General features: G+C 39.7%; 1 protein-coding gene across 1 annotated transcript in view; it reads left to right on the forward strand.

Moving 5' to 3' along the window:
- hydin (HYDIN axonemal central pair apparatus protein) overlaps positions 1 to 15,918 on the forward strand; it is a 409,298-nt gene that overhangs the window by 334,088 nt on the left and 59,292 nt on the right. Inside the window, exons 52-57 of the mRNA XM_039762370.1 lie at positions 3,767 to 3,965; positions 4,055 to 4,154; positions 8,286 to 8,385; positions 11,503 to 11,671; positions 12,339 to 12,580; positions 15,366 to 15,480. Of these exons, the coding sequence (XP_039618304.1) occupies positions 3,767 to 3,965; positions 4,055 to 4,154; positions 8,286 to 8,385; positions 11,503 to 11,671; positions 12,339 to 12,580; positions 15,366 to 15,480 (925 nt within the window). The remainder of the gene's footprint in view (positions 1 to 3,766; positions 3,966 to 4,054; positions 4,155 to 8,285; positions 8,386 to 11,502; positions 11,672 to 12,338; positions 12,581 to 15,365; positions 15,481 to 15,918) is intronic.

Consider the following 15,918-nt stretch of genomic DNA (forward strand, 5'->3'; position numbering starts at 1 on the left):
TTGTCACAATACTCAAATAAGCTCAGGTAGTACATTTTCCAGGAGGCAGGAAATTCTTGTCAGCAAAACCAGTCTTGTGGTTGTGGTAATAGTAGAAGAAGAAGTAGTTGTATTGTCCATCAACACGTGAGTGAAACATTATCAAGGGGTGGACTTCTAGTCAAGGGGGACTGACAAGCAGAGAGGAAGAATTTAAACCAGGTAGATTAGTGACCTGTATGTGGTTTGTCTAAACTGTCATAGTAAGCCTTGCTATGTTTTGTCTAATTAAGGTAGCCTACTAATACATAATGGAGATTAATTAGTGTCCTCATGGTAAGCTAACTCCCAAAATTTCATACAGCAGCAAAAGTATCTCATTTTGGGGCTATACTTAACCTGTTGCCTGTCGGAAAGTATGTGAAGCCCATGAGGTGCACCTCTTTATGATTATGGAGGATCAGGGGTGTAGAAAACCAGAGGGTGAAATGCCTTCATTACTTCATAGGAACTCAACTCAACTAACAACAGAAGAGGAATTGGAATTAAATTTCTACTCTTCTGACAGTGCTAAATAATCTCAAGAGTCCAAACATGCAGGGAAGGAGGAGAGTCAACAACTTCTGGAGACAACATGGGAGAAAGAGAGTTTGTTGAAGATATAATAGGTTAGGAAATGGAATAAGTGTAGAGAGGATGTCGTCTAGCTGTACCTCCCTACCCCCCTTAAAACAGGAATCATATATTAGGCCCATACACAGTGTGGACACCAGGGGGTTCTTCAGCTCCCCAAACACAAAAGCTTGGACGAGTCAATAAAAGCACAGAGTTTTTATCATGGGAAACTCTTCTCTGTAAGCATTTCCCACGCCACAACCACGAGTACAGAAATAAACTCGAGCAATATACAGCACACTACGATTCTGTCTTCTTCTATCTCTCTCTCTCTCTCTCTCTCTCTCTCTCTCTCTCCAGGGACCTCATGCATAATGCCGTGCATAGAACTCACAATATAACATAGCGTGCGGACAAAAGCGGAAATGTGCATAATGCATAAATCTGTGTGAGCATCAACTTCCACTGCATAAATCCCGGTCAGCGTGAAAAGTAACGCTCGTGCACGCGCCTTCTGTCCCACCCCAGCTCCTCCCAGAATTACTCCTCTTTGAATATGCAAATCAACATAAATAGCCCTTAAGCTTAGCCTTCTGTAAAAAGACAATGGCAAAAGCACGAGGGAAAACAGAAGAATTTCAGCGAATACTAAGTGGAGGCAAGGGCAAGGTTTAAACAGTGGTATAAACAACAAAAGGAAGTTGATTGAGTGACATAGAGTGTCAGAGAAACTCGAAAGCACAAGTTCACAAAGTCGCACAGTGGCCAAAATAACTCGTGAAAAGGCGAGTTGTAGCCCACCGTCTGAGTGTCATATGAAAGCTTATTAGGGTACAGAGAAAATAAAAAGGCAGACAGTGGGGAAAAAACCACGAAATGTCAACTTTAATCTCTAAATTTCCACTTTAATCACGTAGTTTATTTTGTCATTAAAGTACAGTAGAACATCATAAACTTCATCTTAAAATCATTTAATTAACTAGTTTTTGAAATCCCATCATAACTAAAGTAGCACATTAAATGCCTTGTTTTGTATTTGATCTTCTATGTGCTCTATGTGTGTGAATAACTACATGCTTCCTGGCTTCCTCTTCCTCCGACAGGACACAGAATCCATTACATTCGTGATATTACAGCTCTCTGATTAATTAAAATACTGAGATGTATACGTGATATCATTTTCATGATGATAGGAATTAAAGCATGTTATTAAACATGGAAACACGGAGGCACAGTGATTGATCATGTCTCACACAAGATGCTTGCTGTGCCATATGCGACCTTCGATGAAATACTTTAATGTAGCAGTACTGTCTCTTTCAAACGTACTAACCTCCAATTCCTGTCCTTACTTTTCTTTCTTCAAATACCCAATCGCCACACAATCAGTTCTGTAATAGACGTTAAGCCATCTGTAAGCTTAGAACGCTGATTCTTCAAAACTTTTAAGGGACATTGAAATATCTTCATAGCGCCAGCCCCAGCAAGAATACAGCGCGAGGCATTGTGTCCTCACATGTTTAATTATTAACAATATAGATTATTTAAATGAAGTTAAAGTTTTATCTGTATAATATAATAAACATATTTTGCTGCATTTCATCTTAAAAATTATATCGTCATCATATGTAAATAGGCGCTTTATAAAGTGGCTCAGGTTGTGCAATACTTTAACTGTATCGCAAGTTTACAGTGGGGTAATTGTACTAAGTACAAACAGTTTTACAAGCAGCACTTGATGGACTGATTGAGTGCGTTCTTGGGATGAAACTCTTTTCTGAGCCGTGAGGAAAGGCTCTGAAGCGTTTGCCATGTGAGTGCAGTTCAATAGACAGCATGGCTGAGGCAGCGTGTGCTGGATGCTGTATACTGATAATTCTCTTTCTGATTAGCTGCTGTACAGCTGTGATTCACACTCAGATACAGTAATATTAATACTCTGAGTGGTGCAGTGAGAGTAATATGGAAAAAGATGTTCCACTGTGGCAACCCTTAAAGGGAGCAGCTGAAAGAAGAAAAATAAGAAGAAGAAGAAGTTGCAGTGAGAGTAACAATACTAAAGCAGTTATGGTATTTAGAATAGTTTGACCATTCTGTGGAAGATTATATTGTTACAGGTTAATTGCAATCAGATTCATTAAACTAATAAACAATATGCGGTTAATTTCAGTGTATTTATAAAGCTGCGTCAGGGATGTGGATCTAAAAAAGAAAAGTAACCACACAGGAACAGTAGCACTGCTTTGAAGCTGGGTGCCGCCAGTTTGCAAAACCAAGCACAGTACTCGAGTACGACAGGGTATGAGCTACCATGGAAATATGCACGGCTTTACGCCAAGTTTAGGTTTTATACATTGCAATTTGAACGTGGAAACATTCTTACATAACATTTTTGTGCGTACGCACCATTTATACAAGAGACCCTTGGTCACTGCCTCCTCCACTCCTTCCAGCAAGCTTTGTCTACCTCCTCCCAACTCTGACTCCCTGAGTTGAGGCAGTGGGCTTCTTTTATGTAACACCCCGGAGTACTTCAGGTGTTCTGTAAGCATGGTCCAAAAGCACATGAAGTGGGAGCCCAGCAATGTAGGGCTCCCCAGTCCCATCAGTACCCCTGGTGGCACCCATGGAACCCAACAGGGCTGAGCTGACAAACTCCAAGTCCCATAATGCCGTCATAATGTCACAACCCAGGGGCGCTGCCATCTAGTGCCCAGGGGGAGACAAAGCCGTGTGCAAGTTGTCTCCCCCTGTCCTTCCAATTTGTGGATGTCCTGACCGGGTTAGGTTCATAGACAGCCCCCTTCACAGAGGCTTCTAGAAGACTTTTTACTTTTGTATAATGTTTGTATTGTGTCTTTTCTAAACTAGTACTCTTTTATACTTTTCAAAATAAAAATGATTCTTGTACTGTACATTTGAAGTACTTTTCACCCACGTCCTTAAGACATGTATGTTGAGTTCATTGGCAATCGCAAATTGGTGAATGTGAATGTGTGCATAACACCACCCAAAGTTTTACTGTCCAGGGCTGTTTATTTCTTTGTACCCATTGTTTCTGGGATTGTCTTCTGGCTGCCCTCAACCCTAAATTAGATTAAGGCACCGAGAATGTTATTTTATTATTCATGTATAAATTCTGACAAGTATTCAAATTTTTATTTGGTTTCAGAAAGGAGACAAAGACGTTGTATTTGCGAAACAACAACTTGCTGCCAGTTGCCTGGAAACTTACCGGTTTGGAGTCACTGGGAGATGAATTCATGGTATCCCAGGATCAAGGCATTCTTATGCCCAAGACTGAATACGCTCTGCAGATGCACTTCAGGGCACTGAAGCAAGTCAATGTGAAGAAGGTCATCCGGCTGGAGGTGCAGTCACGTACCTGATCTGCTCATGAATTACCATTATCTTGTCTTTTGCCACCACAAAACGTTGACTACATGTTGTGTTTTTGCAGGTGTCTGATGTGGATAATATCCTTGGCATCGTCTACACGGAAAACATTCAAATCATGGCAGAGGCATATGATGTAGCTCTAGATATAAGTTTCCCAAAAGGTAATACCATATATGAAATCAGAAGATAGATCTAGTGATGGAGGGTCAGAGATTTGGCCCAGTTCATGCAAATTTGGATTGCTTGTATTGCTTTTGGTTGATAGTTTCGTTATTGGATGATATGGTGCCATAGTTTCTTGCTTGGCTGCCTCGCTGGCCTGGGAATCTGCTTTTCAATTCCAACCCTGTATCATTCCTTTTAACGTTTGCGAGTTCTTCCCAATGTCCATGTAGGTTTTTTCTAAATCCAAAAGGTGTGCAGATTAGGTGAGTGACTGCGGGGGTGCTTGAGAGCATGACGTATCTCAGTAGGCTTCACCTTGCACCCAGTATTCAGTTTGGACTCTGTAAAGGACTAAATAGAGTTCAATACCTGCTTTACTATGATATTTACTTGTTTTTAATGCCTCTGCTAAGTATAATAGCGTGATAAAAAATATTGTGAACACGTTTGGATTGTCTTACTACAAAAACATTCAATTATCAAGAAAAAATACACTTGCTTCTAACAGAAATGTTAGGTTAAAAACAGATTTGCAAGATTGATCTTTAGATATTGAACAAGAAGGGTGTTCTTATTAAAAGGAAATGTCACAGATAATTAATTATTGATGTGCACTTTGGGTAATTAGAAATTCTTCACTGGTCCACTAGGACTGAGAGTCGATGTATGTATGAGTGAGTCCCCCAATGGTCCAGTCCGCCCATTGTACCCAGTGCTGCCATGATAGGCATTGGTCAGGACCTTGAACTTGATAAAAAGTTTACAAAATGGATGGATCAGTGGGTTTTGTTCAAACATTAAGCCTTGTGTCCTTTTAAAAGGTTGAATTGTGAGGGAGATGACAATAAAAAGCCAAATGAACTTACTGATATTTCTTTACATTGAGCTGACACTCCATTTAAAGTAGATGAAACCCTAACTGTTAAATGCCACAGAAGCTGCTAATTCTATTTTAATCATTTTCATTGTTTGAGCTTCTTGTCTGTGTGAATTGAACACGCTGTTCAATTAGAAGGCTTGATTAACTCTCAGTTTTCTGTTTCAGAAGAGCCCAATAGTCAACATTGTTTTCTGTAAAATTCAGTCAATGAGTCTGCTTTCTTGTTAAGCACCCTTCACAAAGGGCACCATCATAAGGTTCTTTATAAAACAAACAAGTTTACCTCACAGTTATGCCTGCGATGGACTGACACCCTTTCTGGGGTTGCTTATTGCCTTATGCCAGGAGCTAACTGAGCAGGTGCCCAATCCTTGTGACCCTAAACCGGATAAGTCACTTAGAAACTAGATGAAATGATTGATGGATGGACTGGTGAATGGATCAACAGAACTTAAAATACAATATCATTCAATACATCATAAATCACGAGGAAACAACCTAAAAAGAAGAGGATGAATTATGAATTGATGGAAGTATTGTAACAGTAACAGAAGACAAGGACAGGAGAATTAGGGTCCATACATAGCTGAAGGAACAGAGGAGGTCAATTAGAGAACACACATTGTAATCATGTTTTGAATGTGACTGTAGATGAGGTTTCATGACCAGATCTAACAAAGAGCTCTGAAGAATAGCAGCTGTGAAGTTAAGTTCTCACAAGCTGAGAGTTTCATTCTGAAATTTTGCATAGTTACTAGGCTGGCATCAGAGGACCATGTGTCTGGTTGGTGTTGGGCAGGCAACATGTAGATGTTATGATTTTGGCATGACAAAATAGCAAAAGGCAGTGAGACCGTCAAAAAGATCACCTAATTGGCCTACACCATTATAGTTTATACTCCAAGCAACCCTAACACTAGGCAACTGGGAGGCTTTGTCCTATTTAGACCCAAATAGGGCATGACAAACAGTTCAAAATCTATCTAAGGAAAGTCTATAATCAAAAATGCCAATAAATATGTACCAGGGAGAGAAACCATAAAAAATCTGGCTGTAAAATAATCCCAAAACAAGCAATGTATAATAAAGGAAGGATTTATTTAACAAACAAAAAAAAAAAGCCCAAAAGATCAAAAAAGAAAATGATTTGTCTAAAAGGAATTACAAAGCAGACAAGCACAGGTTGATCTCAAAAAGCAAAACCATAAAACAAGAACAAAAATTAAGAAACCAGAAAAATCCGTTCTTACAGATAATTCATTCAACAACAACAGTAATCCAATGACCTGCTTGCTTCCTGTCCTTAATTTATAGCTGAGGGAGGTCCCATCTTTTGGGGTTCCGCCAACAAAATACAAGAAGCACGGCCTACATTGTGTTACACATGAGTGCCCAAGAGACAACTTCAGGGCTGGTCAACTTGCAATTCCACCCCGGGTCAAAGGTTGGGCACTGCGTTATAATGCCTCCTCTCTTCTTCCCTCTGCACATCCAGAAACTGGCATCTTGAGGGCTCCTAGACTAGGACTTCATAATTAGCTCCATCTTTCTCCTGTATAGTCTTAGACTCGCATCTGAAAAGGCGGTCTTGCTCTGAATGCTAATTTTCTTTATTTTGTCACCAATGACATTGGGATCACCACCGGTGCCCCAAATCTCTTTGGTGTTTTTTGTTACAATAGATAGTAAAAATAAATAAACACAACAATATTACAAAAATTATATAATTCAATTAAACATACTTATAATTAAATAAACAAGACACAAAAAAGGAATATACACGCAGGCCAGGAAAAAAGTCCTTGCTGAAACATTCTAGGGTGTCAAATTGAAAAGCTTTATAAACCCAGAGGAGAGTTTTATTCACAATAAGATAATCAGACAGGAAGCAAGTGACATTTCATAAATTCATGAATGTGGAGTTTATATCCAGACTCTAGCAGTAACATTGTGAAATTCTGTAACGAGTGTCTAATTTGATGTAGTGAAGCTGTGTCATTCTTCACCTCCATAATTAGATTCGGAGTTCTTCAATGTGTCCTTTCTCCTTATCTAACAGCCAGTCAACAATGAAATAAGTCTCCAGCAGCAAGCAAGTAATAAATTGTTATTGATGAATTTGTCACAGAGATGCTGTATTTAGAAAACTATTGTGAAGAACAAAACAAAAATTGAGTCGTACTAAAAATGTACAATGCTTCTCTAAACATTGTACTGATTTTCTTAGTAAAGTAAAGCAAAATAGGACAGGGTAGAAGTGAACAGGATTATGATGTCAAATAAAATGCCATATTCATTTCAGACTTATTAAGAAAGTCAAATGTGGACTTGAAGCCTCTATGGCCCCCTTTGACTGGTGTAGCCTGCACTGTCCATAATCCATTGAAGTTTTGACTTTTTTATGGTTTGATTAGCAGCATTTTTCTCAAGATTTAATGGAGAGTTTTTTCCTGACAATTTGTACTTACAATTATCCATCACTTAATTTATATTTCCTTGGCATCTGACATAAATGAGTAGTGGTGTCTCAGACAATTGAAAAACAACACTGGAACAAATAATTGGCTCCGGATGGCAGCCTTTAAAGGTGCCGACTATCCCTTTAGCCTCTAAGCTGCTTCTTTCTGTCTTTGACAGAGTGCTTTTATGATTATGTATGTAAGGTAGTTAAATGAACAATGAACTAAAAGTAATGTATGAGTAAAAATTAAAAAGAATATAGTATGTGAAGTAATGTAACCTGTCAAATGCAGTATTCTTGCTGACAGCATCATCCAGCCACAAAATATGTCTTAGTACAAGGGTCACATTTTTGTTGGACTAATTTAAGAGCAAATACATGAAGTATAAGCAGCACCATATGACAGCACCATGGCGTAGCAGTTGCTCCATCTTCTGCTCTGAAATTTCTGCTCAGCCACATTTGGAATTCATGTGTGGGGGATCTCATTGACCAACTGAATGAATTGGTGACTGTAACTTGGTTGATTATGAGCAAATGAGTATGTGTGTGTGTGTGTCTGCTCTGCATTAAACTTCCACCTCATCCCAGGTTGTTTCTTTCCAGTGTCGCCAGATCTGGTATGATAATATATGGGTGAGTTAAACAGGGGCAGTTTGTTTTGAACGTTCACCTTTCTTAGTATTGTGCTCTCTAGACAAGGGGCTGAGGAGCCTAAAAGCTCCTTACAAGCAGTGAAAATAACCACTGAACTGGCATACTGTTTTTTGATTTTGTTTTCATCAGGTGCAGATGGGGGACTTGACTTTGGTGTCATCAAAGTTTCAGAAGAAGCTAAACAGACCCTCAGTTTGAAAAACAAAGGAAAATATGAAATTTCTTACAGGTATGGAAAGACACAGTTTTTGTAAGCCCCCAATAGTCAGACTTTAGCTTCTCTACTATTCCAGATCCATGAAGTGTTCATGGTGGCGCGGTGGGTAGCACTGCTGCCTCGCAGTTAGGAGACCTGGGTTTGCTTCCTGGGTCCTAAATGCGTGTAGTTTGCATGTTCTCCCTGTGTCTGTGTGGGTTTTGTCCGGGTGCTCCGGTTTCCTCCCACAGTCCAAAGACATGCAGGTGAGGTGCATTGTCCCTTATTGGGTGTGTAAGTGTGTATGTGTGTGCACCCTGCCCAGAGTTTGTTTCCTGCCTTGCGACCTGTGTTGGCTGGGATTGGCTCCAGCAGAACCCTGTGACCCTGTAGTTAGGATATAGCGGGTCGGATAATGGATGGAAGGATGAAGTGTTCATTTGTCATGTGGCTTCTGGTTTGGCTATCAGAAGATGAGGAGGACTTTGCTGTGATGAGCTTTGTACATAAGCATCATTTTATAGCATTCCCTTTCCCGATTGATTTCAAAAATCTGTGGCTTTTAGTGAACCTTTGCATGTATCTGTTTAGACCCTTTTATTGTTACTGTGATTCTGCCCTGAATTTATCCATGATGAAGCCAGTAATCCCTCAGCATTGGGTGGACAGGCTGACATAGAGAACTCTTTTTAGTGAATAACTCAGACACTTAGATGGTGTTTAAAATTAACCTGACACCACTGTGACATTATGAACCAGGCCCTGAGTTCATTTTGTGGATCGCATGCTCATTTTGAATAAGTTTACCGTTACCGAGTAACAGACTGATTAAAGACATAATTCCATATATGGAATATTGAATATATATGGATCATTGCAGCTGTTGGTTTGAAAGTGCCCCTTCCGGATAATGTACAGTAAGTTAGTTTTTAGAATGCTACTGTTTGTTTTGCTTTAGAAAAATTATCTGAAGAGAAGACTTCTGTCATCAGGTCTGAAGTGACAATTATTTAGACACTTTCTTAGTTCATTTTTTTTTTTCTACTTTCAGTGGAACAAGAGTCTATCTCAGTAGCATTAGGCATAAGGTCGAGGAGGAATCGGACCTTGATAGGCGGCTGCTTGATCTAAGGCTGTCCCCACATACTTCCCTGTCATGCCTGTTTGATGTTGTTGCTTAAGTTGAGCAGAGTCCCCCCTCAGAAAAGCCGCAAAACACAAAGAGAATGTGTAAAGTGCACCACATTCATAGTTGGGCTTAGTAGCTGACAGCTATGGTGTCACCCAAAAGTACTTTTATCTACTTACAGCAACTGTAAAAATACAGTGAGAATAATTATTCCTGGTGCTTGTGATCCAGTGTTAAATCTACTTAGGCACCACTAATGATAAAATTAATCATAGCCATCATCATCATCATCACCTCTGAGCTCTGTAGGGAGACCATAAAACTATTATTTGAAAAACACCAGCAAAGAGAGACATCATGAAAGGCTGAGATTTGCAATTCCTCCTCTTACATGAAAAACTTTCTTTGCACGCAGAATGCATTTGCAGCCTTGTCAGATTCACTTCACATCATGCTAAACCTACCCCATGGTGATCGAGAGGTGCAAAGAGGCTACGCACTTTTAACAGAGCATGCATGCGGTCTACGTCACGTGTGGAAGTGGGCGGCAACAATTCAAAGACAGGGGTGTGGCAAACCAAAGAGAAGAAAAGGGGTGTGTTTAAAATTCAAAAGGGGTGTGAACTTTTAAAAAGAGGACGGAGCATTTAGAAGAGCCCGCATGCAGCATTTCTTGTTATTTAAAGCCAGTAGTCTATTTTTTCAATTGTACTACATGGATCAAAATTAACACAGCACTTTGTCTGGTGAAATGCCAACCACAAGACAAAATTTTTGAACAAAAAATAAGCAATTTCATTTTTTTTTTTAATCATTAACGTGGTTTTTCATTTGTAATAGAGCACAGTTGTTTTTACCATGATATTTTTATATTTTAAAACAAGTACACATTAAGTGACATAAATTTCCATTGAAAATAACTTGTTTGAGTCTTGAAGTCAAATCGAGCATGCGGCCACTCCATTCGCTATTTAATATTGTATAAGTGATTCCATTTCTTGCATGCATGTTTTATTTCCTGCACTGCTTTCTTCACCTCATCATCTGACTTGAGTCGACGACCACTCAGATGTTTTTTTAGGGGTCCAAAAAGGTGGAAATCACACAGTGCCAAATCCGGTGAATATGGAAGATGTAGCAATACCTCATACTTCAGTTTCTCCAGACAAGCCTTGGTGTTCTTAGCAATGTGTGGGTAGGCATTGTCTTACAGCAAAAGGACTCCTTGAGACAGCAGTCGCCGCCATGTGGATCGAATAGCATGTTTCACGTTGGTCTCCAGCAAGTCACAGTAACTTGCACTAGTGACTGTAATACCCCTCTGCATGTAGTGTTCGACAATTACTCCGGTGCACAAGTGGTTGCGAGGACAAGACAAAACCTTTTATTCTGCTGGAATCCAGGCACTTCCAGGCAGGTCGTGCAAGTGCATTGAGAAGGGTGGAGACTACATTAAGAAATGACATTATCAGTTTTGTTAAGGTTCGTTCCATTTTCTGATAAATCCCATTTTCTAACTTTAGCTTGACTCCCCCCTCGTATTTAGCCCAACATACCTCATCAATCCCTTTTCATCTATCCCAAAGTACCACTGTCTGCCGCACTACTTGGTAATTCATTCTGTATATAGTATCCATCTTTTTCAGTGTGAAGAAAGTCTCTGTAATGTTTGTACAAGTTAATCATTAACCAGTTTCCATCTGTGCCACCATGTTCTATTTGAAAAACTGATTAATAAAATAAGGGTCTGTGTGTCCATCCATGTTTCTATCATTCCAAAAGTTGGCAAATCTCAAACATTTTTAGTAATAAAATGCATTGCACTTGTCATTCTTACAGATGGCGCCTCACAAATCCCATACCAAATAGCATATAACAGAGACACGTGCCTCGCATAGTGCGCTGCAGACGTTAACTCTGAGGTCTACTTTAGTATAATATAATATGGACTTAGTTGTTGCATTGAATATAGACAATCTGAAGTTTGATGTACCTAACAGTGGCTTTGTTGTATCTTTCAGCTTCTTACTGGAGACCACTGAGGCAGGAATGCCTGAACTGAACTCTCACTTCACCATTCAGCCACAGAAGGGCACCTTAAACCCGAATGACAGGCCGGCCCAAGTGCAGATCACCTTCCGTTCTCGCAAAGAGGTGTCCATTGAGAACAAACCTATCTTGCGCTGCCAGGTAGAAATGTTATTATTGACTAAATGTGTATTTTAATCACTGCTGACATTTCACAGATCCCTTATAAACACTTTAGCTGTCAATATATTTTTTGTTGTATTTATATTAAATATTTAATCAACTTTCTATGTAATGCTGACTGATTTGTTAAAGATTTCATGAGATGACTTACTCTGAATGGATTTGCACAATCTGAATACTGAGTGAGCTAAATTTCAATTGGTATTTTGATAAAAGATGAAGCATTGAGCTTTTCTCATCATATAGTGCTTGGTAGGTAAATACACTAAACCAAGGTCCTCCATGCCAGCGATGCACTTTGTTGGAGAGTTGCTTCCCAGGGGCCTCGCACTCTGCACAAATAGCTGGAACAAGGCCTGAAACACATTTACACACACCATGGTGACACTGAATGACTTCAGACAAATATTGGGGACTTTCCCTACCAGGCCCAGTCTCTTTTTCCCTACCAGTTCAAAGTGTGCTTCTCCTCTGTCTAATTTTAAGTAACAGTTTCTGGTCACACCTCTGGGCTCAGTCAGTCAGTATTAAAAAATAAATAAGATGTGCTTGCACATAATGGCATTAGGCCGTGGTTTAAAGTCAAAAGTAAAAAATACACACTACATAGATTTGCCTAACAAGTAAGTGTATTTTTCTTCAAAAGGTAATTGAGCCAAATATCTCCGAAGGTGGAGAGACCATTGCCAGTATCCCGGTGAAGCTCTCTATCCAGTCCCTCTTCACTAGATATGCCTGCGTCCCAACCAATGACCTCAACTTTGGCTCCATGATGTATGGCACCAGGAAAATACGGACTTTCACAATTGAGAACAAGGGCGAGTTTGAAATTAAGTATGCAATCTTCAAGATGAACAAAGATGTACCTGGCCAGCCTCAGAAAAAAAGGTAAATGTGTGACTGTAACAGATATGGACAGTCCATTCTTCTAAATCCAAAGAACAAAACCCTCACCACACCTTACCCATGTAAAATAAGGGAGAGTATAACTTTTTTTAATATACTTTTTCGGTCCTTGAGAGTAAATTGTGTTTCCGCATGACCTGTGGGGAGGTCAGAGGGCAGGGTCAGCTATTGTACAGTGACCCAGAGCAATTTTCGGGTTAAGGGCCTTGCTGAAGAGCCCAACAGAGTAGGATCCCTTCAGGCAGTGACAGAATTTGAAACCTTCTTCACACTAGCACAGAACCTTAGCGGCAGAGCCACCACTCTGTACAACTAATAATATATATAATAATATAATCAGAAATGAACCAGAAGCCTACTTATAGGAAAATGATATTGTTGTCATGTTGTTAGTCATGTTGTTGGACTTGTATGAGTGGACCAGTGGAGTAGTGCATTGTGTCATAATCTGCTTCTTTGGTTTGTATGTGGAATATTATGATTTTTTTATTTTAATTCTTTATAAATATTTTTATTGTGATGTATGGGGTTATCTTCACATTGGCATTAACATTTTCTGTGCTTGTTTGCATGGGTGCTGCGAATTTGTATGTTGGGATGCTATGTGCTTCTCTCTGTGATTTAAATTTTTTTGATTGTGCTGTGTATTATTATTTTTTGTTATTATTTTTCTGTTTTCATGTGACACCGTTTTTCATTTTCCCGCTTGCCTCCTTTTCGTTGCTTCCTGTTCACCACTGGAATGACGAGTGCTAGACGTGTTACCCAGATTGCATTTCATGTAGTGTCATCTCTGTGCATGTGACAGCTGTGACGCAATTAACCTACAAGATAAAAAAAAAAACAAACTCTTCAGCTTGAGCTTCTTTTCCCTTTTGCCTTTCAATGATCTCTGGTTTTGACTTCTGGCTTTTTTCTTGTCTTTTCATTTCTATTGTTTGGTTTGTCAACTCGATCATTTTGGTCTCCCAGTTAAGGCCCTAGCAACAGTCTTTGGTACTTTCTGTTGGGTCATCTCCTTTTCAGGACATTCTGACATTTTTATTTATAATTATGATGCTGCATGGGTGCTAGTCACATGATCATGTGCCATGTGACCCATGACAATATGGTGACCATGATATATAGGACTGTGTTAAACAAGTATCCAAACTTTAAGATCTGTATTGTGTGGTCACAAATAAAAAAGCAAAACTAAAATTATTAAGGAAGACTTTTCTGGATTCGAATTCTTATCATTTTTGCTTCATGAGCTTGGTAGCTGATTTGGAATTGATGTTGTTTAAGATTTTCTGTGTAAAAGGCCTCTGCTTTTACTCCAGGAACTCTTTTGATTAATTCCCTTAATTGTTTGCTCAGAAATGATTACTCACTCGATTCAATCTGAGCGTAACATAGGACAGAGTTTACTTAGACTCTCAGAGAGCCTGTGATATGATTCCAAGTCCACAAGCCGTTTGGCAAAGGCAATAGTTAACAGACTTGGATTGCATGCTGGCTAATAAGCAGGAATATAAAAGGGCATGTAAGATGAAGTTCTTCTGTGTAACATGGCGTCATCAAGAACCTGCAGAGGCACTGATAACGTCTTTTCTTTTATAATTAAGTAATTGATTTTAATTTACTGATAGGTCAAAGGAAACAAGCCTTTTTGGTACTGTGCAGGGGGTGCTTGCTCCCTGCCATTGTGTTCTTTATTGATACAGAGCAGGCCCGAGCCTTATACTCATCCCTTTTGTAACCATTGTGGAAATAATAAGCAGACAAGAGCAATATGGTACATAAAAAGATATATGCATTTAACTTGCTTTAAAATGTAGCTTCCACTCCCAAATTACAATGTATTTATACACACATGTCCAGGTCAGAGAGAAGCTGTCGGAACAGTACAATCATCACAGCACAGTTCTTCAGTGGGCAGTGCTTGAGTGGTCAGTGGCATGGAGACGGCTTCAGGCTTCGTGAAGGATCCTTACCATTATAAACACTCACATATTTACATATTCCTAGAATTTGTTATGGACCTTGCCAGGTATGGGCAACTGCCGTCTGAGCTGTCTATGCTATTTCTGGACTGTGCCCAAATAACACCTTCCTCTGTTCTAATCACTCATGGCTTCTGCAGCATATATCGATCAGCAGACATCAGCACTTGTGAAATAGCCTGCCTGTGCATCCTGCACATGTTTCTGTCCATCTCTCTCTGGCTGTTTCCTCTCTTTTTTCAGCTTTATGGCCTCATAACATAATATGATTGGAATAAAACAGTGGCACGCTACAAACCTATGGCTACAGCAGAGAAGGGACTAAATCTGTTCTTTTAATTGGTAAACTTGTGATAAATCTGATCCATCGTAATAATTTCAGTTAAATACTGAATCATTTAATCGACAGCATTGGTGGAAGTCAAGGGGACATGCATTTGAGCTGGAAGACATGGAGCACGTTTTCACACAAAGGGGATGTGAGAATCAAACTTCAACAAACTTCCGAGCCATGTAGCTCAAATGGCGACCCTGACAGCTTTTTAGAAAATGTCTAGGTAACATACTGGAACAGCTTAACCGGTAGCTACCCAAAAGGCCTTCTACTCTGTGTTCTTAACAGATCTGTGAGTTTTTAGAAGTATAAGGGTTCAGGTTTATGACATCATCATATAAGTTGTGTATAGGAAGAAAAATCAGCTTTACATTAATATGTCTTAATATATTGTATATTTTTAGAATGGCCATTAACAAATTTGCTGTGTGTGATTTTTATTCCTCAGTGGTCCTGGCAACAAACGTGTTCGCTCACGTGAAGGATCTGTGTCTGGGAAATCTGTGTCTGTCAGCAAATCTAAGCGCAGCGAGTCTGTTCAGAGAGACATGGGCACCGCACAGGTAGGTTTATTCTGTTATAGAGCAGAAATTTAAAATGGACACACGTAACAGATTTGAATATGGGCTGGCACTGTGGCACAGGGGTAGCACTGCTGCCTCGCAGTAAGGAGACCAGATTGCATGTTCTCCCTGTGTCCAGAGACATGCAGGTTATTGGACTTGGCAACACTAAATTATTCCTAGTGTGTGTCTGGTGTGTAGGTGTGTGTATGTGTTTGCCCTGTTATAGACTGTCACCATGTCCAGGAATTGTTCCTGCCTTGTGCCCTGTGCTAGCTGGGGTAGGCTCCAGCCCTGCCCCGTGACCCTGCTATAGATGAAGCGGGCTAGAAAATGACATGGCAGGATTTGAATTTATTTTTAATATTGACAACATAAAGAAAATGGCGTCTTAGATCGGCCTATACTTAGGTTATGTGGATGTCTAATATGGTGAAA

Source organism: Polypterus senegalus, chromosome 9, assembly GCF_016835505.1.
Source record: "Polypterus senegalus isolate Bchr_013 chromosome 9, ASM1683550v1, whole genome shotgun sequence".
Taxonomy (NCBI): Eukaryota; Metazoa; Chordata; class Cladistia; order Polypteriformes; family Polypteridae; genus Polypterus; species Polypterus senegalus.